The 25,610-nt window shown below is 40.0% G+C and overlaps 1 protein-coding gene across 3 annotated transcripts in view; it reads right to left on the bottom strand.

The window, feature by feature from the left end:
- STK38 (serine/threonine kinase 38) overlaps positions 1-25,018 on the bottom strand; it is a 41,576-nt gene extending 16,558 nt beyond the window's left edge. For 2 of the 3 annotated variants that reach the window (XR_006966239.1, XM_047102639.1), the window contains exons 1-7: positions 24,755-25,018; positions 19,765-19,897; positions 9,537-9,588; positions 8,512-8,634; positions 6,590-6,673; positions 2,454-2,577; positions 69-223 (exon numbers count right to left, since the gene is read on the bottom strand). Coding sequence is in view for 2 of the 3 variants with exons in the window: in XM_047102639.1 (XP_046958595.1) it covers positions 69-223; positions 2,454-2,577; positions 6,590-6,673; positions 8,512-8,634; positions 9,537-9,588; positions 19,765-19,895 (669 nt within the window). In the remaining variant the exon portion in view is untranslated. Of the gene's footprint in view, positions 1-68; positions 224-2,453; positions 2,578-6,589; positions 6,674-8,511; positions 8,635-9,536; positions 9,589-19,764; positions 19,901-24,754 lie in introns of all 3 variants that reach the window. The other variant, XM_047102640.1, reaches the window with a different exon arrangement.
- Between the last annotated feature and the right edge of the window lie 592 nt (positions 25,019-25,610).

Below are 25,610 nucleotides of genomic sequence, written 5' to 3'. Positions count from 1 at the left end.
TTGCAGGTGTTAAAGCAGACACTGCTCAGATGAGGAAATACACACTGGCTATTCCCCCACCACAGTACCTTGCTGTCCAGGAGAAGGTTGTCTGGCTTGATGTCTCTGTGGATGAATCCAAGTTGGTGAATGGAGTCTATTGCTAATACTGTTTCTGCTATATAAAACTGAGTCTCCTCTTCTGTCAGGGTATCTTTTTTCATTAACAGGGTCATCATGTCCCCTGGAAACAAGATACAAAGCCAACACACACACATATACACACACACACACATACACACACACACACACACACACACACACAAACACACACACAACAATGCATGAGTAAGTGCCAGTTTTCAGATAGGTCTTCCCTATCTGCCTACATAAGGCAGTGCTAAACAGGACTCTTTTGTGTTCCAGAAACTGACCCACACTGCCGACATGGGTGGAAATGGTAAGTAGTTTCTAATACTTGAAGGTAAAACATTCACAGCCACAGAGAACAAAATGCTTTTAACCTAACCTGATGCTGACCACTAAGCAGTGATTCCCATTTTATTCTGGAGAGAAAAAGGAAAATTCTCTCACGCTTTAAAAAAAAAAAAAAAATTCCTTAGGGTAAGTTTTTGGACTGGGGGAAAAAGTTACTTTACTTTTTAATTTGTCTGCAAACTACCATTTCCACATAGGTTATACCACCATTGTTATAAGTATAGGCTGAAATGCCAAACAAAAACTAAATATATGAGGAGACTGAAAACAAGCTCTCCAATTTGTTTACAAAACACCTGAACATAAATAAAAAGGTAGCACAGTGTAAGTCAACAAAAGCTAAAAAGGAACTGAAAATGCTACGTACTGGGGTATGCAATGGCTGCCTCTCAGAAGTGCAAGGTGAACACGCCCCAAGATCAGCAGAGTGTTTTCTCCACTGTTATTATAGGTAAATATACACCAATATGCTTTATGCGACTTTTACAACACAGGATCAGTATTCTAGCAGTTAAAAGGTAAACTCCCTAGTTTTCTGCAAAGTCAAAATTTAATTATTTCTGCTTACTATCAGCAACATAAAATGGTGGGGAAAAAAAGATTCTGATCCTAATTCAATGGTTAGACAAAAGCAAAGCAAAGAAAATATTTAGAAGTAGTTTAAAGCTAAGAGAAACAGGAAAGATTCAGTTTAGATTCCATATAAAGCCAGTTATGGTCGGAAAACAGGGAAAAGAGAAAGAAACCTCTGATTTTAATAGAGCATCGTGCTGCTTTTTGAATTTCACTTATAACTTTGGGGGAATTTTTTGTATTCTTAGAGAAAACTGGATATTTTACACTCAGGCAAAAATTAAACCATTTATGCTCTCTTTTTTGACCCAAGACTTGAAAAACAGGATTCCCTAATCATCCCTGGCAGCTACATATTCCATCTGGAGGCACACCAGAGATGTGGGGGTGGGGCACTCAGGCCGGCTCTAAGGTAGCTGTGTGGCCTCAGTGCTGTGGCTCAGGAGAGCAGAGTTTGCCCAGATCAGAGAGCTCAAGCCAGATGGTCTATGGCTCTGAGGCCAGCTCCACGGAGGGCAAAGGGCGGGGTCCAGGAGACATGAGAAGCTATGGAAGACGGGGCGTGTAAGGCTTGAGGAGACCCGTGTCAAGGGGCTGGTGACTGAGCTGCTTCTTATTCCTATTTAAGAACTAGCTTCTAAATGTTAAAAAGTTTCTCCTCATTCTATCAGACTCTTCCCTAACTTTTATCAATTGTTCATAAAAAACTGGTGACCCTAGATCTAAATAAAAGTTGTCACAAGATCAAAATATTATGCCACAGTTACATTTGCTTTGCTATAGAACCAAAAAGAGAAAAAGTTTTCTTTTTTTCCCCCACCAGAGTGTGCTCACAGCTCATCTGTTCACTGGCAAACAGACTGTTCCCCAGGACAGATGGTATATTCTGTTACGGGTTTACTTTGGAGCTGTCTCAGGAGACACACATGCTGAGTTATGTAAAACTTGAAATCTCAGAAATGAGAGACTGAGTCTGGCTACTAATATAGGTAATGAGAAATTCACTCCTTATTAATGTAAGTTATACCAAAAGACAAACAGTTGAAGCAAATCACATAATAGCTTCAATCTGGTCATTTGGGTAACTGATTATACGTGATTCCCATGGACAGGAGAGCAGGCAGAGTCCCTAGTTTTATTCCTATACATTTAAAAAGAAAAATAAAAGAAAGAAATGTCCATCTGAAATCATGAGAATGAGTGAGAAGGTTACTTTTATGGCACTAAGAATTGTAGAAAGGCACCCCAGCACAAGACAGGTTACTGACCTCCTTTACAGACCTAAAAAAGATTTAGAAAGCAACTTTGTGAACACGATTAAAAGCAGAAAGGAGGGTTAATTGATGTGAGAGAGAAACCACAGAACAAAAAGGAAAAATGACCTTTCATCGTCAAGTAATTACCTCCAGGCAGGAACTCCATGATTAGGTAGAGGTTTAGCTTATCCTGAAAACTATAGAACATTTTCACAACCCACAAACTGTCTGCCTCCACTAGAATGTCACGCTCCGCACGAATGTGGCCAACCTGGAGGTATACGCATTTGATTAATGACAAGCCTTGCTCTGCTTCATTAGACTGTATATTTGTTTAAACAAGTTAAGTACCGTTTGAGTATTCAATTGTGATGATGCAAAAGATCTAATTTATGCTTAGGCAAACCTATGAACTCAAAATTGACAACACTGGACTTGACGGTATTCAGTCATGAACACTTGAGTGATGAAAGGCTTACAAAAGGACAAAATGAATGGCTGTCATGCAAACGGCAACTTTAACAGTGCTGTCAATTGAACCTGTGATTAATTAAAAGTACCATTCTTTTGCACATCTTTTTGCTCTAATAACCTTTTATGACAAAAATTAGTCCCCAAGATGAAACTCTCTAAACAAGTCCTGCCTCAGGTCTGCAATGGTGTCGGCAATGACGATGCCCTGGCTGACAATTCTAGAACACTATACCACAGTATTCAGTTCGCTGCTGTGCACAGAGTATGTGCTCAATTCTTACGGAATGGAAATACAAGAATACCTAAGAAGAGTTACTGATTCGAATTTATGGTATTTCCAGCTTTCTGCTCTTACTAAAATATCTAGCCAAGGGAGACCAAATTGCCAAAAGGTTTAGGAGAACTGGCAGAACTACTGACAGAACTACATTATTTCATAATAATGTTTTATTATCAAATTTACCTTATCTACTTGAAATATGTAAGAGTAATCAAACCACAGCTGCGTATTATCAAATCCTGTCCCCTCTCCTCTTACGCTAAATGTCACAAGATGCAAAGGTGGGTCCAATCAGGTCTCCATTTATTAAGACCCAGTGCGATCCTTGAATAGAAGTTTTGTTCTTAACATATGCAGCAGGGCTTCAGTCCTACCCTATGTTCACAGGTAAAGATGTACCGAAGTTCATAAACTGGCACTTCCGGTTGGCAAACTTAGCGCATGATTGTTGTTTTGTTCGATACGATGTTCGATACAATGCTTTGTTTTACTGCAATGTCTTTAGCAAAGCCAGGCACTCTCTCTTCCAATTGGACACAGATCCCACCCTTCTCTCCTGTCTTACCCCTAACCTGCCTCATTCTTCCCTTCAGGCCCAAGGGAAGTATTGAGTTTACATATCTCAGTTTCCAGTCTCTACTAAAATTCTTTGGGAAATTTTTAAATAACTTCAATGTTGCAGAAAACTTACATTTTTACATTTCTCCTTAGGGCATGAGGGTGGGAAAATGGTAGATAAGGGTGGTAAGGAACAGTGTTATGAAATCACAAAGAAGCTGAGTAAAGGCTAATGCTTTTACTCAGCTTTAATACAGAAGCAAAGCTTTTGGGAAACACCTAATGCACTTGCTCAACCGCAGCTGTGGCTGTGCCCCAGTCATCACCGGACATAAAGACTGCGCAAGCCAGCCTCCAGCTGCCTCTGCTCTCCTGGCTCCCAACAAGGCCTCTACCTGCTGCAGGGAGCCAAAAAAAAAAGGGGGGGGGAGGCAGAACTATTACCACTCGTCACTCACCTCCGAGGACAGAATGGTGATGGCAACACTCTCTGCTTGTTAAGGGGAAAGCTATAGGCCACCTATGCACACCTTGCCCTCCTCTCCTGGGGCTGAAACAGCAACTAGGAACCTCAATATCTAAGAGTGGAGTGAGGTTAACATAGGGTAAGGGAAGGAAGAACCAAAGGTGCAACTCACATCAGAGGTTCCCTTTCTCTGTTCCATAAATATTTAATGGGGTGGAGTCACATCCTAGTTGCTATCCTGAGCACTAGGAAAGCAGAGATAAAAGTCCATCTTTTGTCCCCTCCTAAATACTGTACTAGCATCACAATTGGAGGTTTTCCTTTAGCAATGTAAGAGAAACATGAAAAAGCTAGCTAAATGCTGGTCTCTTGTCCTTTAAAATTTATTTTCCAGACGGCAAAATTCCCACCCTATGGATCAGAATAACGACCTAAACTCTCAGTGGGTAGCTCTAACTCCTGTTCAGTTTAGTAAAAGCAAAGAAAAAACTTTCCCTAGGGGAAAGGAACCTGTACCTACAAAAAGTTAGGCTCTGAGTCTAAACTTGGTCAGCCCTACCCAAGTGATGGGTCTGCACTGGTCTACTTCCTCTCACGCCCTAGCACCAACCACGCTTCTTCAAGATGGCCGACTCAGGTAGAGTCTGTGACCAGAAACTTTAACTGGATCACACTGAGATCAAATCTAGGGAGCACAGTCCAACAGCAAGGTGAGCTAACAAGTAAGCTAATACATTGTTTAAAATCCTAATTCTCATGGAAAGCTCCTCTACTTCCATGTAGGAACACTTTAGAAAATGATTTTGAAGAAGGCACAGTATTTGAAAAAATGTTTTTACACTGTATATTTGAATTGTCCTCTGTTACCATGCTGGGCAACTGGCACATGTTATGAAGGATTAATAAGTGAAAATCATGATGCATACGTTTTACATTTTATTCTGAACACTAATTATTTGATAAAGAAAGGTTTTGAGACTTGGTGAAAACTATAGGAAGGGCACCTGGGTAGCTCAGTCGGTTAAGTGTCCAACTTCAGCTCAGGTCATGACCTTGGGGTTCGCGAGTTCGAGCCCCACATTGGGCTCTGTGCTGACAGCTCAGAGCCTGGAGCCTGCTCTAGATTCTGTGTCTCTGTCTCTCTCTACCCCTCCCCCACTTGCACTCTGTCTCGCTCTCTTTCTCTCAAAAATAAACATTAAAAAAATTATTTTAAGTAATTTTAAAAAATAATAAATAAAGTTACATGAAATAGGTCTTATAAAAATAAAACTTACTTGTGAAATACAAAATATACTGACTCATCACTACAGTTTTCCATTTTCCTTTTCAAGACTAGCTAAAACTCTTTCAGGGCCTATACCCATACCACACACTAATTTTTAAACACATAAATAGGGCTGTTGAGCATTCTGAGTAAGGTTGGTATCAGCATAAACTATAGTGTCTGAATGTTTACTGCCAGGGTATTTGATACTCTCAACCGAAATTCCTGGGAGTCTAAGCTTATAGGTAACACATGAAAATTAAAGAGAAAATAAAAACTTCAAATTTTCACTGGCACTTAAAAGGACTGAGAAGCTTCAGTGACTACACCTCCCTTCAAGAGGCAAAAAGGACTGGGTGTGGGGCCAGTCTCCAACCCTGCTCTTTCATTCTGTGTCCAGGGATCTCCTTGCCACAGGCTCTCTCTTTGTCCTCCTGGAGCATCTGATCCTTTACAGGACATATGCAGCCATCACCCACTAAAATCTGTTCTTAAGCAAACAGCTAAATTAAATTAGATTTACAGAAAAGTTGCATTCTTGTTTTTAATATATTATCCAAAATTTAAAATTTTATTTTGCATAAAGTTACTTTTGCATCTTATAAATCTACTTGCAAAGTAGGTTTAGGTTTTAGAAAGTGTTCTCGCTCCTTAAAGGAGAAATTGTACTGCTCTGCCGTTTGCATTAGATTTTTTCAAATTCATTCAGAAAGAAGACTGGTCTGTCTTGGGTAGTAATGAGCTACTGAGAAGACCCAACTTTGGTTTGGGTATACAGAATAAAGCATATTAAGACACATTTTAGACTGCAAATTCCAAATTCTAATTCCTAAGGCTCAGTCCCAAAGTGTGTGTGTGTGTGTGTGTGTGTGTGTGTGTGTGTGTATGTATATATCAGCATTCAATAGGAACGTGTCATCACAGCAAGTGTGACCCCAAAAATAGGCTCCTCATGACAAGCACAGCATGTGATCAATTGGGAGACACAAACAGCAGATGCTTCTAATAGGTTTTCAACTTTTAAAAGACTGCACATAACATAAGGCATTATTTGTACTTTTAAAATACATGTAACTGCTTCTTTGTTGGGGAAAGAAAAGTAATACATGTATATCTGTACATGACAGTGCTAAAGAAAACTGTAATAAGAAAATACATTTCAAATAAACAAAAGGAACAGTTTTACGTAACAAAAAGCTGATAAGCAGCCTAAGATCACCGTTACAATTGTGGTTTACCTGCTCTTTTTCAAGCATATCTGCTTTACGGAGTATTTTCATCGCATACACATGCCCTGTATCTTTCTTCTGAACAAGCCGCACCTAAGAGTTATAAAAGAAATGCCAAGTCAAAAGTTCACAATGCCAAGGTAATTAATGCTTTCATGTGTTATAGGAAGTAATTTAAACTGGAAAAGTGTTACAATTTTAATATAAACAACCAGCAATAAAAAACAAAAAAACAAAAAAACAGAAAAAAGTGCTTTTTAACATTCCAAAATGAGTAGATTTATTATACACGGTGAAGTCAGTCCTGAAAACTTTCTCAGGTATCTCTAGATCTGAACAGTTTGGCTCCCTCGTTGAACAAGTCAATCCTATTTGAAAACCCTCCCTTTTGAACTTAAGGACTCATTATAACCATGGCACCTGTCATCCACAAGCTCAGACAACCTAAGGAAGTGATTGCAACAGTGTTTAAAACAAAAGCAAAAGCTCATATGCAAGAAAAATGTCTAGAAGGAAAAAACCTAAAATGTGTCATTAGGGAAACAGGGTTTTGTGCAGTTTTCCTCTTTCTTATCCTCCAATGTTTTTAGAGCACATAATTTTATGATGAAAAGAAAATCAATAGTCCACAAACCCAAAGAAAAACTTCTTGGCAAGTCCCTGCACATCCTCCCCTGCAACCCCCCACCCCCACCAAGATACTTAGGCTATCTCCTCCCTGCACCTTTCTTCATGTTTTTCCTGAGTCCCACATCCCTTCCTCACTAAACAGAAAGTTCTTTTAGAGGTAGTACCATACCTTCCCCTGTCTCCAGGAGCCAACAGGGATTTTGAACACTGAGGGATCAATTTAATCTTTCACCTGTGCCTTTGAGTATGTACTCACATTTCCCCTAGGTACGGGTTTTTAATACTATGCTGCTCAATTTATACAAAGTTAATAATATGCTGCTCAATTTATACAAAGTTAATGAAACTATTGCATCATCCACTTTGGGTGAGTCGTCCACTTTGGGTGTTTTCCACTAATGAGGATGACCTTGCAGGGGCTCATTTAAACCCTCCCCATAGACTGCTCTTATGACCGAGCAAGATGCATCTACAAGACCTGGTGGGACAAATGCTTTCAACTCTCTACCACTACCTGTATAACCCATTTCTATAATCTCTGTCTCCTGGGGCCACCTTTTTAGAGCGATACAAATCTAGCGGGAAGAAATAAAGGGTGGATATATGCTGTTAGTTTGCTCCTGAAGAGGCAGTGTGAGACTGGGAAAAGCAAGAGCTTTAAGATCAGGAACTCCTTTAAGAAACAAAACAAACAAGCAAAGGGAAAGAAAGAGAGACAGACAGAGAAACCAAGAAATAGACTCTTAACTATAGAGAACAAACTCATGGCTACCAGAGGGGACATGGGGGAATGGGGGAAACGGGGTGAGGAATGAGGAGTACACTTGTCATCATGAGCACTAGGTGATTAAAATGAAAACTTTAAAAAAAAAAAAAAAGATTAGGAACTTCTGGGCTCAACTTCTGGTACTGCTGCTCAATGGCTATGTGACTATGGAGCATTACATATCCTCTCTCGGAGTCTTAATTTCATCATCTATAAAATGAGTCATTGTCATGATTATAGGAGAGAAACATACAGTAAATAGTAAATATTGATTTCCTTCTACCTTTCAACTCTCCCTCTAAATCAATACTTAAAGCGTCAACATCACCTCTGGCAAAACAGAAGAACAATCAGAGATCTGGGTCAGTGGAGGGGGAGGAAAGGACAGACAGCAGTTACAATGTGGGCCTGGCACGTCTGACCCACCTACCCCATATTTCAGTTCTATCAACAATCATGAGCTTATGATACGTTAGCAGCTTCAAAGTTGTGTGGTATTTTTGTATCTTATCTGGTAAGTAGCTGTGGTTTTTACCTCACCGAATGCTCCTCTGCCTATTACTTTTAAGGATTCAAAATCTTCCAATCCAAGTCTTGTTCTCTTCAAACGAAGAAACTCTGTTTCCTTCCGAGCATGTGCTGATCTCCTCAGTCGTTTCTAACGTTTAAATAAAGGGGGAGAGAGGAGGGAAGGGGAGGAGCTGAATTTCTGCAACTCCATAGCAGTCTTACTCGTGACTGGAAAGCAGGGCCATGCCGATTAATCATGACCTTCTCACAGGTGAGAGCCTCACAGAAGAACCCTGAAGAGGCCACTCCTCTCCTCCCCAGCTTCCGGATACAAAACCAAACCATACTGATCACCGGGGTGCCTCCGGTGGACTCTGACTAACCTACTTCAGCAGTCAATTACTCGAACTTTTCTAATGAAGGCAGAATAAACAATCAATATTTTCCTTTAAACTTTTTTATATAAAATCAAAGTGTGGGTTTTTTGGGTTTTTTTTAACACATTCGAGTTCATTTTATGCTCTATAATTCCAACAAGACTTTGGTATTTTTCACCATTTTCCTGGATTCTATGATTCATTCCTATTTTTGAAAGCATTTCACGGTCATTTCAGTTCCTTGCACAGTTTCTTAACTGTATTTTCTCCTACCAAGTCTGTAGACACTGGGGGGGAAGGGCTGATTTGAGAAATATTTTGCCTTGATAATGATTTCAGGCATTTGCACCACTTCTGTGGAGATATTTCCATGATTTCTGTAAATATGCTATGGTTTCCTTTTAAAATTTTAATTTGGTCTCATCTCTTTCTTTTCTTGGAATTCTAAATCTAATTAATTTATTACAACTGGGCCTAAATAAGACTTCCTCTCCTGGGTACTCAGTAATTAATTTCTCCATCTTCATGAATACCTAAATCCAGAAGTGCACCAGCCCTCCTAAGTCCCTCTGCTACTAAGCCAAAACCCTTTCTCTATGCACCAAGGCTAACAACTTGCTGCACAAGACTCGCCACGTTGGGTTTCAAGGAAAAACTTCCCAATATTAATTACCTCTTCGTCCTTTAGGCCTTCCTCTTCCATCACTTTTTCTAACTTCTTTTGTCTAAAAATAAATAAAAATATTTGAAATAACATTTGAATAACTTTCTGAAAAAGCCTATCCAAACACAGCGTTTTTTGTAATGATAAAAACAGGTAAATCTCAAAGTGCCTCATTAAAACAAATTACAGTTACTAAAGACAAGTGAAAAGATTCCCACCCTTTGTTAGTTCTACCTTTTGAAAAAGATTGTATAAGATGTTAATGCAACAAAGAATCTTATTTCAAAATGAAAAGTTCTCTTTCCTTTATTTTTAAGTTATTTCCTCCTTAACAAACCACAAAACAGCTGGTGTTTGATAACCTCTTCTATCAGGGTGTTTCTCTCTCTCTCCCAGACTGGTATCTACTTCCTTTATTTTTACATCTTCCTCCTCCTCCCTGCCACAAACAAAGAGCAATAAACACTAGTAAAGGCAGAATTTGGAGATTTGGGGTGGAGGGGAGAAAAGGGAATGGTCAAAATACGTGATTGGCACCACTATTAAAAACTTAAGACTCTGGGGGCGCCTGGGTGGCGCAGTCGGTTAAGCGTCCGACTTCAGCCAGGTCACGATCTCGCGGTCCGGGAGTTCGAGCCCCGCGTCGGGCTCTGGGCTGATGGCTCAGAGCCTGGAGCCTGTTTCCGATTCTGTGTCTCCCTCTCTCTCTGCCCCTTCCCCGTTCACGCTCTGTCTCTCTCTGTCCCAAAAATAAATAGACGTTGAAAAAAAAAATTTTTTTTTAATAAAAAAAAAAAAAAAAAGACTCTAAATCCTTGGAGTATTAAACTTTAAAAACTGCATCCAAGAATATTTTTGAGCTACAATCTCACAGTGAAACAAGTAAAACTTCCTTATAACCAATTCCACACAACCTTTATTTATTCAGCATAATAAATGAAAGCACATGGGCTGGGATCTCTATCACTTATCAGCATTCCTGATAGCAGGCAATGTGAGCAGGACAGGGAAGAATGAAAGTACAGAGTACACGAGTACACACTGCAACAGCATGTAGTCAATGCGGGGGAGGCACACAGCACTTCAAATGCCACACTTCAAATGTCAGTCTGTAGACAACTAAAAGCTACAGAGGCCTGTGTATAAAGGAGTGAGGTGATGAGGTTCTATTTTAAAATGACAGCCACAGTAATAAGCTGACGGGCTGGCAAGGAAAGCAACTGACGACGACTGAGGCAGACTGAAAGCTTTAGTAACGATTCAGACGAGCAGTAAAGATCTGGAACTAAGGCTAGAAACCTAGAATGAAGTGAACAGAGCTATTGCAAAGATGACCAACTGGCAGCAGGAGTCAAAGGAAAAATCTTACAATTTCTTGTGTGGGAGGATAATGACACCAGTAACCAAGAGAGGAAACACAGAGAAAGGACCGAGGGAAAGATAATGGGTTTTATTTTGGTCAATAAATAATTATTGCAATAATAGTAATTAGTTTAAATCAGTATCATGTTAGAAATCATATTACACATCCACAGGATCAGATGACATCAAGAATTCATATCCAAACTCTCAGGAAGTAAAAAGATCTACTCTGACCCTGATTCGGGGGGGGGGGGGGGGGGGGCGGAGTCGGGGAAGCACTGGCATGGCTCCCAGTCTGCCCACTTCTCTTCTCTGAGTTCCCAGAATATTTTGGGGTATGTATCTATGTGTGCACATTACTGGAAGGAGAAGGCTGTATTACTGGTACTTTCAGGAGTGTAAATTAATTCCATTTCAGTGGTTAAATAGTTGAAGTAGAGAAGAATAAAAAGAATCAAAGATAACATCACAGCAAGAACTGTAATATCTCAACCATGGTTAGCTCTTTTTGTGCCTTCAGTATCAAACACCATAATTTCCGACTATGTTCTTTTGAATGACCACACCAGACTAGGCTAGAAGTCCAATGTGCTATCATATAATGTGTGTCCCAGAGATGGTTGCTTCTGACTGTTTTTTTTTTTTTTTCCCGAAAGAGAGAGAGAGGGAGAGAAAGGCAGAAGGAGAGAGAGAATCTTAAGCAGGCTCCGTGCTGGGCATGAAATCATGACCCAAGCCAAAATCAAGAGTCGGACCATAACAGTCTGAGCCACCCAGGCACACCTGCTTCTGACTATATTTTAAATCTCAGTTCCAACTAAGAAGCTTTCCATAGCTTGACTGCAAGCATAATTAAATTGGTTTCTGTAGAATATCTACCTGAGAGTAAAGTTATCAGAATCAACTCCTTGAACACAATCAGATTCGTTCATCAGAAAAGTATCCAGAAAAAAGCCTATCCATGGTAATGATACTGGGGCCAAGCCAATGAAGATCTTAAGGACACCAAAAATGGCAAGCATAGCCTGAAATGAGGCTTACAAATGATATCTTCTGTGAGATGATCCCAAGAAATTACCATTAACTTTGTTAGATTCATGATGACATTGTAATTACACAAGTAAATGGCCATATTTTACAAGATGTACCCTACAGTACGTAGGAAATGACAGATGTTTAAATTTTGTTTTGAAACACAACTGCAAGAAAAAATAAAATGGAATAGATGAAACAAATTTAACAAAATCTTGATGATTACTGAATCTGAGGAATGAGTATATGGGGGTTCATTGTAAGATACATAGATACATACATAGAAATACATATAGTCTTTCTATATGTATGTTTAAAAGTGTTCATAATGAAAAAGAAAAGCAGGCCCCTCCACTGTGTGTCCCTGGTGGAAGAGCCAGTTTAGCCAACACTCCAGCCATTGGTGAAGCTACTCTTGCACTCAACTCCAAAGGTCCAGAGCAGAACCCCAGGAGAAAGACCGCCCACTTACACTTGGAGGCCACCCCCAACCTCACCCCATCAAGGGCTTTCTGTGAGCTCTACTTATCTGCATGAGAGCCCACTTCTCATAGGAGATGGTAAGGGCAAGTAGCTGAATCCTCCTTCTCCACTAAGAATAGCGTCTTGTACACAGCCAACTTCATAAAATGTGTGTTGCCAAATGGGGAGGAAAAGATCCAAGTGTGTATCAATGTGCAAACATATTTATGACTGCATGTAATTAGCCCCTTTTGCCAACCTTAAGTTCACCTCCCAATACAGCTTGATTCAGAGGTTGCAGAAATGGGAGAAAAGAGCTAATCCACTCTACAAGACAGCTGACTAGACAATATTTCTAATTTCTGTTGATGAGACATTTTAAAACCAGGAAAAATAGTAAAGAAATAAACACTACGTGTTATTTCCATGATCAAAATTGAGAAAACTCTCAAGAAATATCCTAAAAATGAATATTACAGATTTTTTAAAAATCTCGACAAATTACTTTGGTTTGACTGATATATCTAATCAGTGAATTAACAATCAAAGGTCAAGATTTACCCATTCCTGGGACTTAAATAAAACTGACACTTGCTGACTAATAGTAATCACAATATTACAACTCAGTATCAGATCAGACCAAATGCAGACAGGGGGAAATCTGGGTAAGACTATCTAACAGGAGTAGTAAAACTTGCTAATTCTCAAAGGGTAAAATGTAGGAAAATTCTTATTTGATTTGGGGTAAGAGGGGAGGAAACACACCATTACTTCCTATTAAATTAGGTTTTTGTGGCTTTAATTAATCCACCAAAATAGTATTTATGAAGAACAGAAACAACACAATATTTAATAAGAAAACAATGCTGGGTGCCTGGGTGACTCAATCAGTTGAGCATCCAACTTCAGCTCAGGTCATGATCTCATAGCTCGTGGGTTTGAGCCCTGCATCAGGCTCTGTACTGATGTATAGCTTAGAGCCTGCTTCAGATCCTCTGTCTCCCTCTCTCTCTGTCCCTCCCCCACTCACACTCTGTCTCTCTCTCTCTCTCTCTCTCAAAAATAAACAAACATTAAAAAAAAATTTTTTTTAAGAAAAAAATGCCAGTTTCCTTGGTTTTGGTTTCAGGCTGCTATAAATTATTTTGTATGAATATCTAGGCAATAATCAATATCTACCACATAATTAGGATCACATAAGAGAAAGAATAGAAGTGGTGTTCCTAGAGAACCTTACCATCAGAGGCAAAACAAGGATTAAATAGAGAAGATGAGGGATGCCTGGGTGGCTCAGTCAGTTAAGCATCTGACTTCAGCCCAGGTCATGATCCTGTGCTTCATGGGTTCAAGCCCCGCATCGGGCTCTGTGCTGACAGCTCAGAGCCTGGAGCCTGCTTCGGATTCTGTGTCTCTGTCTCTCTCTGCCCCTCCACTGCTCGCTCGCTCTCTCTCTCTCTCTCAAAAATAAGTTAACATTAAAAAAAATCATTAAAAAATTTTACCAAAAACACACATCCTAATCCTCTTAAGTGTCTACCATTCCCTTTGCACAATCTCTTTTGATTAATTTGATCTTTAAGGAAAGCAAAACCACCACCACTTTTGGAAGGTATTTCCATCTTAAGAATCCAAAACAGGGGCGCCTGGGTGGCTCAGTCGGTTAAGCATCCGACTTCGGCTCAGGTCATGATCTCACGGTTCGTGAGTTCAAGCCCCGCGTCGGGCTCTGTGCTGACAGCTCAGAGCCTGGAGCCTGCTTCGGATTCTGTGTCTCCCTCTCTCTCTGCCCCTCCCCTGTTCATGCTCTGTCTCTCTCTGTCTCAAAAATAAATAAAACATTAAAAAAAAAAAAAAGAATCCAAAACAAAAAAAGCACTGATTTCAACCCATTTTGGGGTGTAATTTAGTGTAAATCCAATGTAACACTTATTAATAACATAACACCATTATCGTATAATTACTAGAGAACATGATACATATCAATAATGAACTTTAAGGCAGAGCCAGTAGGATTAAAAACCAAGTATTACAGGGTTGCCTGGGTGGCTTAGCTGCTGAATGTCAGACTCTTGATTTCAGCTCAGGTCATGGGATCGAGCCCAGTGTTGGGCTCTGCGCTAAGTGTGGAGTCCGCTTCAGATTCATTCTCTCTCTCTCTCTCTCTCTCTCTCTCTCTCTTGCTCTCGCTCTCCCTCCCTCCCTCTCTCTGACTCTCTCCCCCACTCTTCCACTCTCTCTCTGAAGTAAAAAAAAAACAAAAACAAAAAAAACCCCTATTATCAAATAAAACAAGTATCTTAATCAGAACTCGTAAGTATCTGTTTTCTTTCTATAATACCAGAAACTACAATTTCAAGAGAGTGGTTGTATTTGAAAATAACTATCTCCAACAGCATGCCTAGAGATACACTGTGCAAATTTATCCTTGAATTCCCCATGATCCCAACATAGGGCACTCTGCAGGCACTTCTCTGTTTCAGTGAACAGCAGCTAACCACCACCAGCTATAAAATATTTTGCTATTTCACTTTCAGATCTGCATATTTAAAGTTCAATCATGATTTATACCTTCATGAAGAGTGTGGCTGCAAAAGCTCTTATGAAAAATTAGTATATCAAATCCAGCAACATACAAAAAGAATACATTATATTATAATCAAGAGGGCTTTACCCCAGGAAGGCAAGGTTAATTTAACCTGCAAAAAATCAGCCCATGTAATTCATCATGTTAAAAGAATAAACAGCGATGCAAAGATTGCAGAAAAAGGATTTGACAAAATTCAACACACACTCATGTTAAAAACTTAGCCAAACAGGAACATAAGAAAATTTCCCCAATCTACAAAGGACATCTCTGAAAAACCTACAGGTGACATCACAACTAATAGTGAAATAGTGAGTGCTTTTACCTTCAAATCAGGAACAAAACAAAAATGTCTACTCTCACCACATATAGCCAACGTTGTACCTGATATCCCAGCCAATCCAATAAGGCAAGAAAAAGGTGATAGATTGGAAAAGAAGCAAAACTCTCTATTTGAATATGCATAATTGTTTACACAGAAAATCCTAAGGAATCTACCAAAAAAGCTACTAGAATAAGTAAATTAGCAAGTTGCAGGGTATAAGGTCAATATACAAAATTCAGGTATATTTCTATACGCCAGCAGCAACAACTGGAAAAAAAATTAAATATCCACTTACAACAACATCAAAACAACCCCAAAGTACTGGCAATAGATGAACAAAATAACATATAACAACCCCATATTAAACACTACAAAACACTTCTGAGAAAAATTAAAGACCTAAGAGAATGGGAAGATATACCACGTTCATGTATCAGAAGATTCAATACTGTTAAGATGTCAATGCTCCCCCAAAGTGATCTTCAGATTCAGTACAATTATATTCATAATTCCATTAAGCTTTCCTCTAGAAATTGACAACCTGATTCTGAAATTTATATGAAAATAAAATTGCCACTTGCCATGCTGGCTGCATGCTTGCCTGCACCCTTTGTAGCCATGTCTTACAAAATTGAAGAAATCAAGGATTTTCTGCTCACAGCCAGGTAAAGGATGCCAAATCCATCAAGATCAAGAACAATAAGGATAATGTGAAGTTTAAAGTCTGATGCAGCAGATACCTTTACACTTTGGTCATCACAGACAGAGAGAAGGCAGGGAAACTGAAGCAGTCCCTGCCCTCAGATTTGGCAGTAAAGGAGCTGAAATGAACCCAGCAAACTAATTTGAACTGTATTAAAATTTTTAAAATTCTTGAAAGAAAGAGGGAAAGAAAGAAAGAAAGAAAGAAAGAAAGAAAGAAAGAAAGAAAGAAAGGAAGGAAAAGAAAATGCAAAGAAACTAGACTATCCAAAACAATCTTAGGGGGAAAAAAACCAACAACGAAGTTGAAGACTTAACCTACATGACTTCAAAACTTAGCAGAAAGCTAACAGTAACCACGTCAGTGTGATACTGACATAGGGACAAACAGATCAATGAAAGAGAATAAAAAATCCACAAATGGGGGCACCTGGCTGGCTCAATCAGTAAAGCATGCAACTCAATCTCAGGGTTGTAAGTGTGAACCCCATGTTGGGTGTGGAGATTACTTAAAAATAAAATCTTTAAAAAAATAAAATCTTGGGTGTCTGGGTGGCTCAGTTGGTTAGAGCACCCAACTTCAGCACAGGTCATGATCTCAACGGTTTGTGGGTTCAAGTGCCACATCGGACTCTCTGCTGTCAGTGTAGAGTGTACTTCAGATCCTCTGTCTCCCTCTCTTTCTGGCTCTCCCTCACTGATGAATGAATGAATGAATGAATGAAAGAATAAAAGACAGAAAAGAAAAAACCTTCTAAAAAGAAAAAAAAAAAACAGATACACGCTACATGGTATTTGGTTTTTGATAAAAATGCCGAAGAATCTAATGGGGAAAAGGAAATCCTTGCAACAAATGGTGCTAAAACAACTGAATATCCATAACAAAAAAAATAAATCTCAATCCCCACCTCATACACTTATTAATTAAAGATGGATCATAGAACTAAATGTAAATACTAAATTATAAAACTTCCAGAAGAAAATGTAAAAATATCCTTATGCCTTGGGAGGAGTGAAGATTTCTTAGAGATCACAGAATGCAATAGCTATAAAAGAGAAAAATGCCAACTATTTTTTTATTAGCATTACTTTTATTTTAGAAAGAGAGAGCATGAACAGTAGAGAGGGGCAGAAGGAGAGGGAGGAAGGGAGAGAGAGAGAGAGAGAGAGAGACAGAGAGAGACAGAGAATCCCAAACAGGCTCCACACTCAGCACAGAGCCCAATGTGGGGCTCGATCCCACAACCCTGGAATCATGACCTGAGCCAAAATCAAGAGTTGGATGCTCAACTGACTGAGCCACCCAGGCACTCCAGATTTCATCAAAATTTAAAACTTCTGGGGCACTTGGGTGGCTCAGTCGGTTGAGCATCCAACTTCAGCTCAGGTCATGATCTCATGGTTTGTGGCTTCAAGCCCAGCGTCGGGCTCTCTGCTGTCAGCACAGACCCTGCTTCAGATCTTCTGTATCCCTTTCTCTCTGCCCCTTTCCTACTCACGCTCTTTCTCAAAAATAAACATTAAAAAAAATTTAGGGTGCCTAGGTGGCTCAGTCAGTTAAGCTTCCAACTCTTGGCTTCGGCTCAGGTCATGATCTCACGGTTCATGAGTTCAAGCCCTGCACCAGGCTCTGCGTTGACAGTGTGGAGCCTGCTTGGGATTCTCACTCTCTTTTTCTGCCCCTCTGCCACTGGTGCTGACTCTGTCTCGCTCAAAAAAAAAAAAAAAAAGAGGTTAAAAATTTTTTTCACTTTCGCTTATCTAAAGACACTGTTAAGAAAATGAACAGGAAAGCCAGAGACTGAAAGAAACTATTTGCAGAACATTTATGTGACAAAAGACTGGTAACTAGGACTTATAAAGAACTCCTACAACTCAATGGTCAAAAAATTTGAAGAAACACTTCACACACACAAAAAAAATATATAAATGACCAAAAGGCACATAAAAAAATGTTCACCATCATTAATCATCATGGCAATGCAATTTAAACAGTAAGATACCACTAACCATCTATAAGAATAACTGAAGTTAAAAGACTGACAGACGTTTTGTTCGCAAAAATGTAAAGCAACTTGAACTCTCATACGTTATTGGTAATATTTTAGAAAAAGGTCTAGCAGTTTCTTATAAAATGAAACATACTTATGTATATTTATGAACCAGCAATCCCACTCCTAAATATTTACCCAAGAATTGAAAGCAAATGTTCACAAAAAGATCTGTACACAAATGTTCATAGAAACATATCCAAAACAGTCAAAAAGTGGAAAAAAGCCCAGATATTTATCAACAGAAGAATGTAAAAACAGAGGTATAGGTATAGTCAGAAAATAGAATGGTACTCAGCAATATAAAGGAACAAACTATTGATACAACAGCAACATGGATGAACCTTGAAACATTAGGCTAAGTGAGAAAAGCCTTACTGAAATGAGTGCTTACTATATATAAATCCATTTACAACCTCCATTTGTATAGAATAAGCAAGAGTAATCTAAAATTACAATAGTGGTTGCCTGGGGTTGAAGGAACATCTCCAAGAATCAAAGAACTTTCTAGGATGATGATAATAATGTTCTATGTCTTGGTAGGAGTTTCAGTTCTACAGGTACATACACTTGTGGGGCGCCTGGGTAGCTCAGTCAGTTAGGCGTCCGACTCTTGATTTCAGCTCAGGTCATGACCTCACAGTTCGTGGGATCAAGCCTCACATCAGGTTCTGCTCTGACAGTAAGGAGCCTGCTTGGGATTCTCTCCCTCTCTCTCTCTGCCCCTCCCCTGTTCACACGTGCTCTCTCGCTCTCAAAATGAATAAATATTTAAACTGCTTAAACTGAAATATTTAAAAATACATATATGTATACATATACACACATTGAACTCATTTGCTATACAAGAGGTAAAATATACTGACATCTGCAACATACTTTGAAGTACAGCAAAAAATTAAGATGGTTTAATGAATGGATAGAGATGGATAAATGGATATGTGATAGAACAATGAATGGTAATTGAAGAATCTAGATGTATATACAGGTATTCACTGTATAATTCCTTCAACTTTTCTGTACTTCTGAACATTTTCATAATAAAATGTTGGGAACAAAATTTTAATTACGAGTTACTATATAAATAATATATACCAGGTGCTAAGTGACTGAGTGATTGCTATGTGAGAAGCACTATGGTGGATACTCACATATGTTATATCTAATTCCCACAACAATCCTGCGAGGCAAGTATTATCCCCATTTTCCAGATTGGGAACTGATACACAAAAAGTCTAAGAAACTGGTCCTGGCCTCAGACAGCTACTAAATGGTAAAGGCAGGATTCTAAACCCAGGTCTGATTCCATAAGGGCTGCTCTTTCTACTACATCGCACTACTTTAACAATAAATCTAAGAATTTGGCCAATGTTTTCATACTACTATGGAATTCTGTGTTATTTTTTTTCTAAGAATTTATTTTTAAGTAATCTCTATACCCAACATGGGGCCCAAACTCACAACCCTAAGATCAAGAGTGGCATGTTCCACTGATTGAGCCAGCCAGGCACCCCTGTGTTATTGGCTAGTAGTAGAAATAAGTGGGTTAATAGCAAGGACTTTGGAAATCAATGGCACTGTCCTTCCATTCTAATGGGATAGGATATAATATGGACGCTGCTATTCTTATCTCCTTTCAACAGTATTATGAATGTGTTTTGTGACACTAGACACGAATGCCAAAACCATGACACAATTTTCTCAAACAAAATTCTTTACCTCATTTCTCGTTCTTCATGTTGAGCGATAAGGTTGCTATAAAAATTCTCCAGTGTCACTTTGGTCATTGTCACCCTTTCCTTTGTGTGATTACTCATGGATGAGCAAGGTGTTGAGCCTGTCATTGCCATGGCTGCTAGAAACAAAAAAAGAAGAGGTATTAGTTTTGGAGTTAGAATCCATCAACTAACAATCACTCTCCCACCTCCCTGGTAGGAAAGTAAACTGGTACAAGTTTTCTGGAAGACAAACATGTAAATATATAACAAAAGCCACATAAACAGAATACTTGGTGAAAATAAGTGTGTATTAATGTCCTATGACCCAGAAATACCATCTCTAGGTATAAGGCCTAAAGAAATTGTCACACATGCTCTTAAGGAGATATGCACAATGATGTGCATTAGAGGGGATGTTTATTATGCCATCATTTGTGACATAGGAAGTTGAAGCCAATTCAGTAAGGAAATAAATAAAATGCTGTGGGTGCACATAAAGAAATAACATGCAGTAGTCAGAAGCAAATCTATCTGTACCTAAAAGTGACATGAATATCTTTAAAACATCTTGTTAATTTTAAAAAAAGGAAGAGAACAAGATCGTAACACCATAAGCGTAAATTAAGAAGATATAATATAGACACGATATAATTCTTTGCCATCCAAGAATTTACCTAAAAGAAATCAAAGACCCATAGGGATTCATACACAAGGAGACTCAATGTAGCAGTGTAATGGCAAAGGAAAACTTGAAATAACTTGAATATCCAACAACAGAACTGATTAAATTATTGATTTATGTGTTTACCAGATGTGCACAGAATTATTTGAAATACGTATCAAAATGTTACCACCGGCTTAACTCTAGGCAGTAAGAACGCAATACATCATTTTATTCGTTTGTGCTTTTCCATAATTTCCATATTTTCTTCAATGAATATGTACTATTACTATTAAACTACAAATAACTTTTTTTTTAATTTACATTTACTTATTTTTGACAGAGAAAGACAGAGCACAAGTGGAGGAGGGGCAGAGAGAGAAGGAGACACAGAATCTGAAGCAGGCTCCAGGCTCCAAGCCGTCAGCACAGAGCCCGACACGGGGCTGGAATTCACAAACTGCGAGATCATGACCTGAGCCAAAGTCGGACGCTCAACCAACTGAGCCACCCAGGCGCCCCTAACTACAAATAACTTTTAAATCTGCCATTCCTATAGTTAAAAAAAACCTATGACTAAAATGCCCATTTATAGGTATTCATGTACTGACATGTCTTATGATATTTGATAAATGCTTGCTATTTGGATTTACAAATTAAAACAAGTAACTGTGATAAAAAAAACATCGTTACAAAGAAATAACCTGAATCATAATTTTAGTGATGGAAGAGATCTGGAAAACAAGGGACCCTAACCTCCTAGTTTTACATATGAGAAAACTGATACCAACAAGGTTTAAATAGTTTATAGAATATTTTTTCCTAAATTTAAATTTCATCCTCCACCCCCACCCCAGATATTTTTGCCAGCCCATATTGTCACACTTGGCCACACCATTCACCAATCTGGACCTGCTCCAGCATTGGCAATAATGTTCAGTATTTTATCCTTATCATGCCTTCCTCCAACATGACTGCCTGCCTTTAAGTCTGTCCTTTCGTCCCAATATAAAGCGGAGTAAAAGTAGGAGGGGCCAAGGGCCATTTTCAAAGATAGTACATTCTATGAAAAGTTTCCTTCAGGTTCCCTTTAATACTTAGCAGCTTTTTATTTTTTATTTTATTTTTTTTTAATGTTTATTTTATTTTTGAAGGAGAGACAGAGTGTGACTGGGGGAGGGGCAGAGAGAGAGAGAGAGAGACAGAATCTGAAGCAGGCTCCAGACTCTGAGCTGTCAGCACAGAGCCCGACGCGGGGCTGGAACTCACAAACCGCAAGATCATGACCTGAGCTAAGTCGGACGCTCAATGGACTGAGCCACCCAGACGCCCCATACTTAGCAGCTTTTTAAACTGTCTCATAGATTAAAGCTATTAAGGAATGTGCAAATACTTATTATTACTAAGACAAAAGGCTTAACATTAAGCAACTTTATTAAAAAAATATTCAGGGAAAATCATATAAAAGAATAATTCTTTGAGAGCAAAGAAATTCAAAATCAAGGCTCTACTTCAAATGTTTTTATTGATGATGTGCCAAAATGATCAGTAATCATAAATTCAAGTGAGCTCAGCTCTACCTTATGTTATTTGTTATTATGTTATATTTTTTATGGGGAAGTTTCTGCTAATACCAAACAAAGAAAACGCAAATGTTTTTAGGATATCAGTAGATTTTTCAAAAACCTCTGGTTTATGAAGCTTGGGTGTGGTTCCTTATTTGTCAGCCTATACCCCCTCCACCCACAATGAAAACCACATGCACTCTAAGTCTGGTGAAGAAATTTTGAAACCAGATTTAAAAACAAGTCTAAGTAAGGGAGTGCTTTGTACTCCTCCCTGGTCTGAACATTTCTGGAGACATTTTTTATAAATACACAGATGTGGTTACATTTTAACAACTGAAATTATTTTAACATAGAAATGCAACTAGAAGAGTGTTTAAACCTAAGACAAAGAGCACCTTCCAGATAATAAGTGGTTAATAAACATAAGTTGAGCAAGTTAATGATTTTTCAGTTGTCAACAAAATTAAAGAACAAAATTACATTTACATTGATAGGTATATAAATACTGGGGTGGAGAAAGTTTTGACTCATTTAAGTCACTGGCATGGCTTCCTAAGCTTTTAAAAAGATCAACAGGATATGAAGCGTACTCAAAGATGATCATATAATAGGCTAACAAATTTTCTAGCAGAATGATTTTCAACCTTCACATACAGTCTCTAATGTAATAGCAAAGATTGCACTATCCTTCCCTTTGACCTTTCTTCAAAACCTCTTCCTCCCCTTCCTTCACTCATAAAAGGATGAGCCTATTCTAATAACCTTTCATCAAAAGATACAATTACTATTGCCCTATAGCAATTTATAGGTTTACTGGGTCAACCAAGTACCTTTTATAAGACAGAGCTTTCCCTTATGCTTTTGACTATTCAAGCCTTCATGCCCTGACCTACAGACTACGGGAGGTCCCTTCCCTGTTTGTTTCATTCTTCAACTCTGCAGAATTAGGGAATAGGTAGGTGAGAAATTCTTAAAAGTTTTATTTATTTATTTATTTATTTTATTATTTTTTTTTTGAGAGACAGAGAGAGACAAAACGTGTGTGGGAAGGGGCAGAGAGAGAAGGAGACACAGAATCCAAAGCAGGCTCCAGGCTCTGAGCTGTCAGCACAGAGCCTGATGCAGGGCTTGAACCCACGAACCTTGAGATCAGGACCTGAGCTGAAGTCCGACGCTTAACCAACTGAGCCACCCAGGAGCCCCTTAAAAGTTTTAAAAATTTAATAAGAGAACTGGATCTTTGTAAGGCAGGGGTAGGTACTGCAAACATAAAAGCAGATCACATGAAAACCACTGTTTTATTCAACCCAGATGGCTATGCCTGGCTGACTGACTTTACAATGGTACTGTTACCTCTATGAACACCCCTTCTCTCACTAATTCTTTCTTTGTGACTGACAATCCAGAACCTTCCATCTGGGCAAATGAACACGGAGGCTAAGACTACTCCTTAACAGTCATCCATCTTGGGGGCATCTGGGTGGCTCAGTCAGTCAAGCCTCCGACTCTCCATCTCAGCTCCAGTCTTGATCTCACAGTGTGCAGGGGATCGAGCCCCACGTCGGGCTCTGTGCTGACAAGCCTGCTTGGGATTCTCTCTCTCCCTCTCTCCCTCTCAAAAGTAAACAAAAAATAACTTTAAAAAGAAGAAGAAGAAGAAGAATCATGCATCCTAATTTCTCCTCCTGAACTGTAAGCCACTGGGAAGCAAGTACTTTTAATATCCTTCTCCAGTCTCATGCACAATGCTATGCACTTAGTAAGCACCTTATAAAGATTTACGAAGAAGGCACTCATCTTTTATGACCATTACTAGGAGCTGGGGCTACGTATGTTTGGTAGGGATGGAGTTGGCACGTGAAGTGGTTTTCTCTACAAAGTTGGAGGATAGTGCTCTGGTCCCCTGGTGAGCAAGCCGCTCTCGAATGTCTGGGGTAGACAGTGGAGCCCATTATCGTGGTCATGTTTTACGTTTAGGGAAACCACATCTGCTGCCTGGCTAATCCGAATTCAGAGCCAAGGTGAGCTGAAAGGGGGAGGAAGCACAAGGTCTACCTCGCGCCAACCTTCCTCTGTACATTTCAAAAACAACAAGTGTTCTCTTTGTGTCTTTCGGTCAATTCGAAGTGCAGCCGGGAGATCTGGTCTCTCTACTAGCTGTTCCATACACTTTCTGACACAGACTTTCCTCCCAGTCCTTATTGACTTTTCTTTTCTACTCTTTAAAAAAAAAATCTCCATCAATCTTCCTGTGATTTTAAGATGATCTGAAGCCCAGTACCCTAAGACTAGCCACCGGGAAGGGAGCAGACTCAAAGGAACCACACCCCAAGGTGGGCTTTCCACACCTCTGCCTCACACAACAGCTCTTAGGTTCTCAGACCCCAGAAAAAAAGCAAAAGAAGTGAAAACTGGCAATGACTGAGGTCCCAGAGGAGACTGAGCTGTTGCAACGAGTAGACAAAGCTGGCAACATGGAAAAGAGAGACAGCCTGGCTCCCCGCCCCAGCTGCACAAAAAGAAAGAAAGAAAGAATGGGGTGGGGAGCCTGGGACTGGGAAAACGTGGAGAGGACTGACAGGGGACCCTCGGGAAACCCAGAGGAGGGAGACTGTCAGGAGGCTGAGGAGGGCGGCCGAGGGGCCGACAGGACAGGGCTGGAAAGAGGGCGTCGGCGGGAAGGGAGAAGCCCAAAAAGAGTCGGGAGGAGACGAGGGGAAAAGCCTGGGATGGCCTGAAGACAGTGGCAGCGAGACACTCACCAGAGCCCCGGGGGAAGAAGGGCTGGGGGCGGCGACAAGCCGCGGACGCCGGCGCGGCCAGCGATGTCTCTCGACCGGCGGACAGGCGAAGCCCCAGCGGCAGCACCCGGCCGACCAGAAGAGACGAGGGGACGCCTCAGGGACTCTGGAGTCCGGGCCGAGGGGCGGTTGCGGGTGAGGACAACAGGAAGCGCTCCAACTGCCGGAAAAGACGGCAGCGCGAAGGGGCCAAGGCGGCCGAGTACCCCGCCGCGTAGTGGGGCAGGCGCGGCGGGCAAGAGCCAAGACTGCGCAAGCGTGACTTCCTAGAGACGCGGCGGGGGGATTTCAGGACTGCGCGTGCGCGGCCCTGCAGCTCCCGCTCTCCCCGCCTTACCTGAGCAGGAGAGGGGGTACGGAGGGCGAAGTGTGAGGTGTGGGGCGCTGTCGGGGTGGGCGAGGCTGGGCTCGAGAGGGAGGCTCTATTTGTTTCTGGTTTCTTTGCTTTATTTTGAAATAATTTTAGACTTACAAAAAGCTGTAAAATTAATACAAGGAAGTCTCGATATACCCATCACCCACCCAGCTTCCCTCACCAGCTTACGTAACTATGCTACATTGTCAAAACCAGGAAATTGACATTGGTACGATGCAACTGACCACGCCAATACAATTGACTAGATTGCAGACCTTACTCAGATTTAACCAGTTTCCCGTGCACTCATTTGTGCGTCTGTGTGTGCTTGCGTGTTCACACTCATCTGTAGTTCTATTAAATGTTAACACGTGTAGTCGTCATCCCCCCACCTTCCCTTCATTTTCAGTCATCGTAGCAATAAGACGGCTAGAGCCCTTGGCCCCATCTTACTCTTCCTTA

This window comes from Lynx rufus, unplaced genomic scaffold (genome assembly GCF_022079265.1).
Source record: "Lynx rufus isolate CCGP_SWC_20201006 ecotype Redwood Valley unplaced genomic scaffold, mLynRuf1.p SCAF_6, whole genome shotgun sequence".
Lineage (NCBI taxonomy): Eukaryota > Metazoa > Chordata > Mammalia > Carnivora > Felidae > Lynx > Lynx rufus.
Note: the sequence above shows the minus strand (reverse complement) of the source record. Positions and strands in the feature narration are given on the sequence as shown.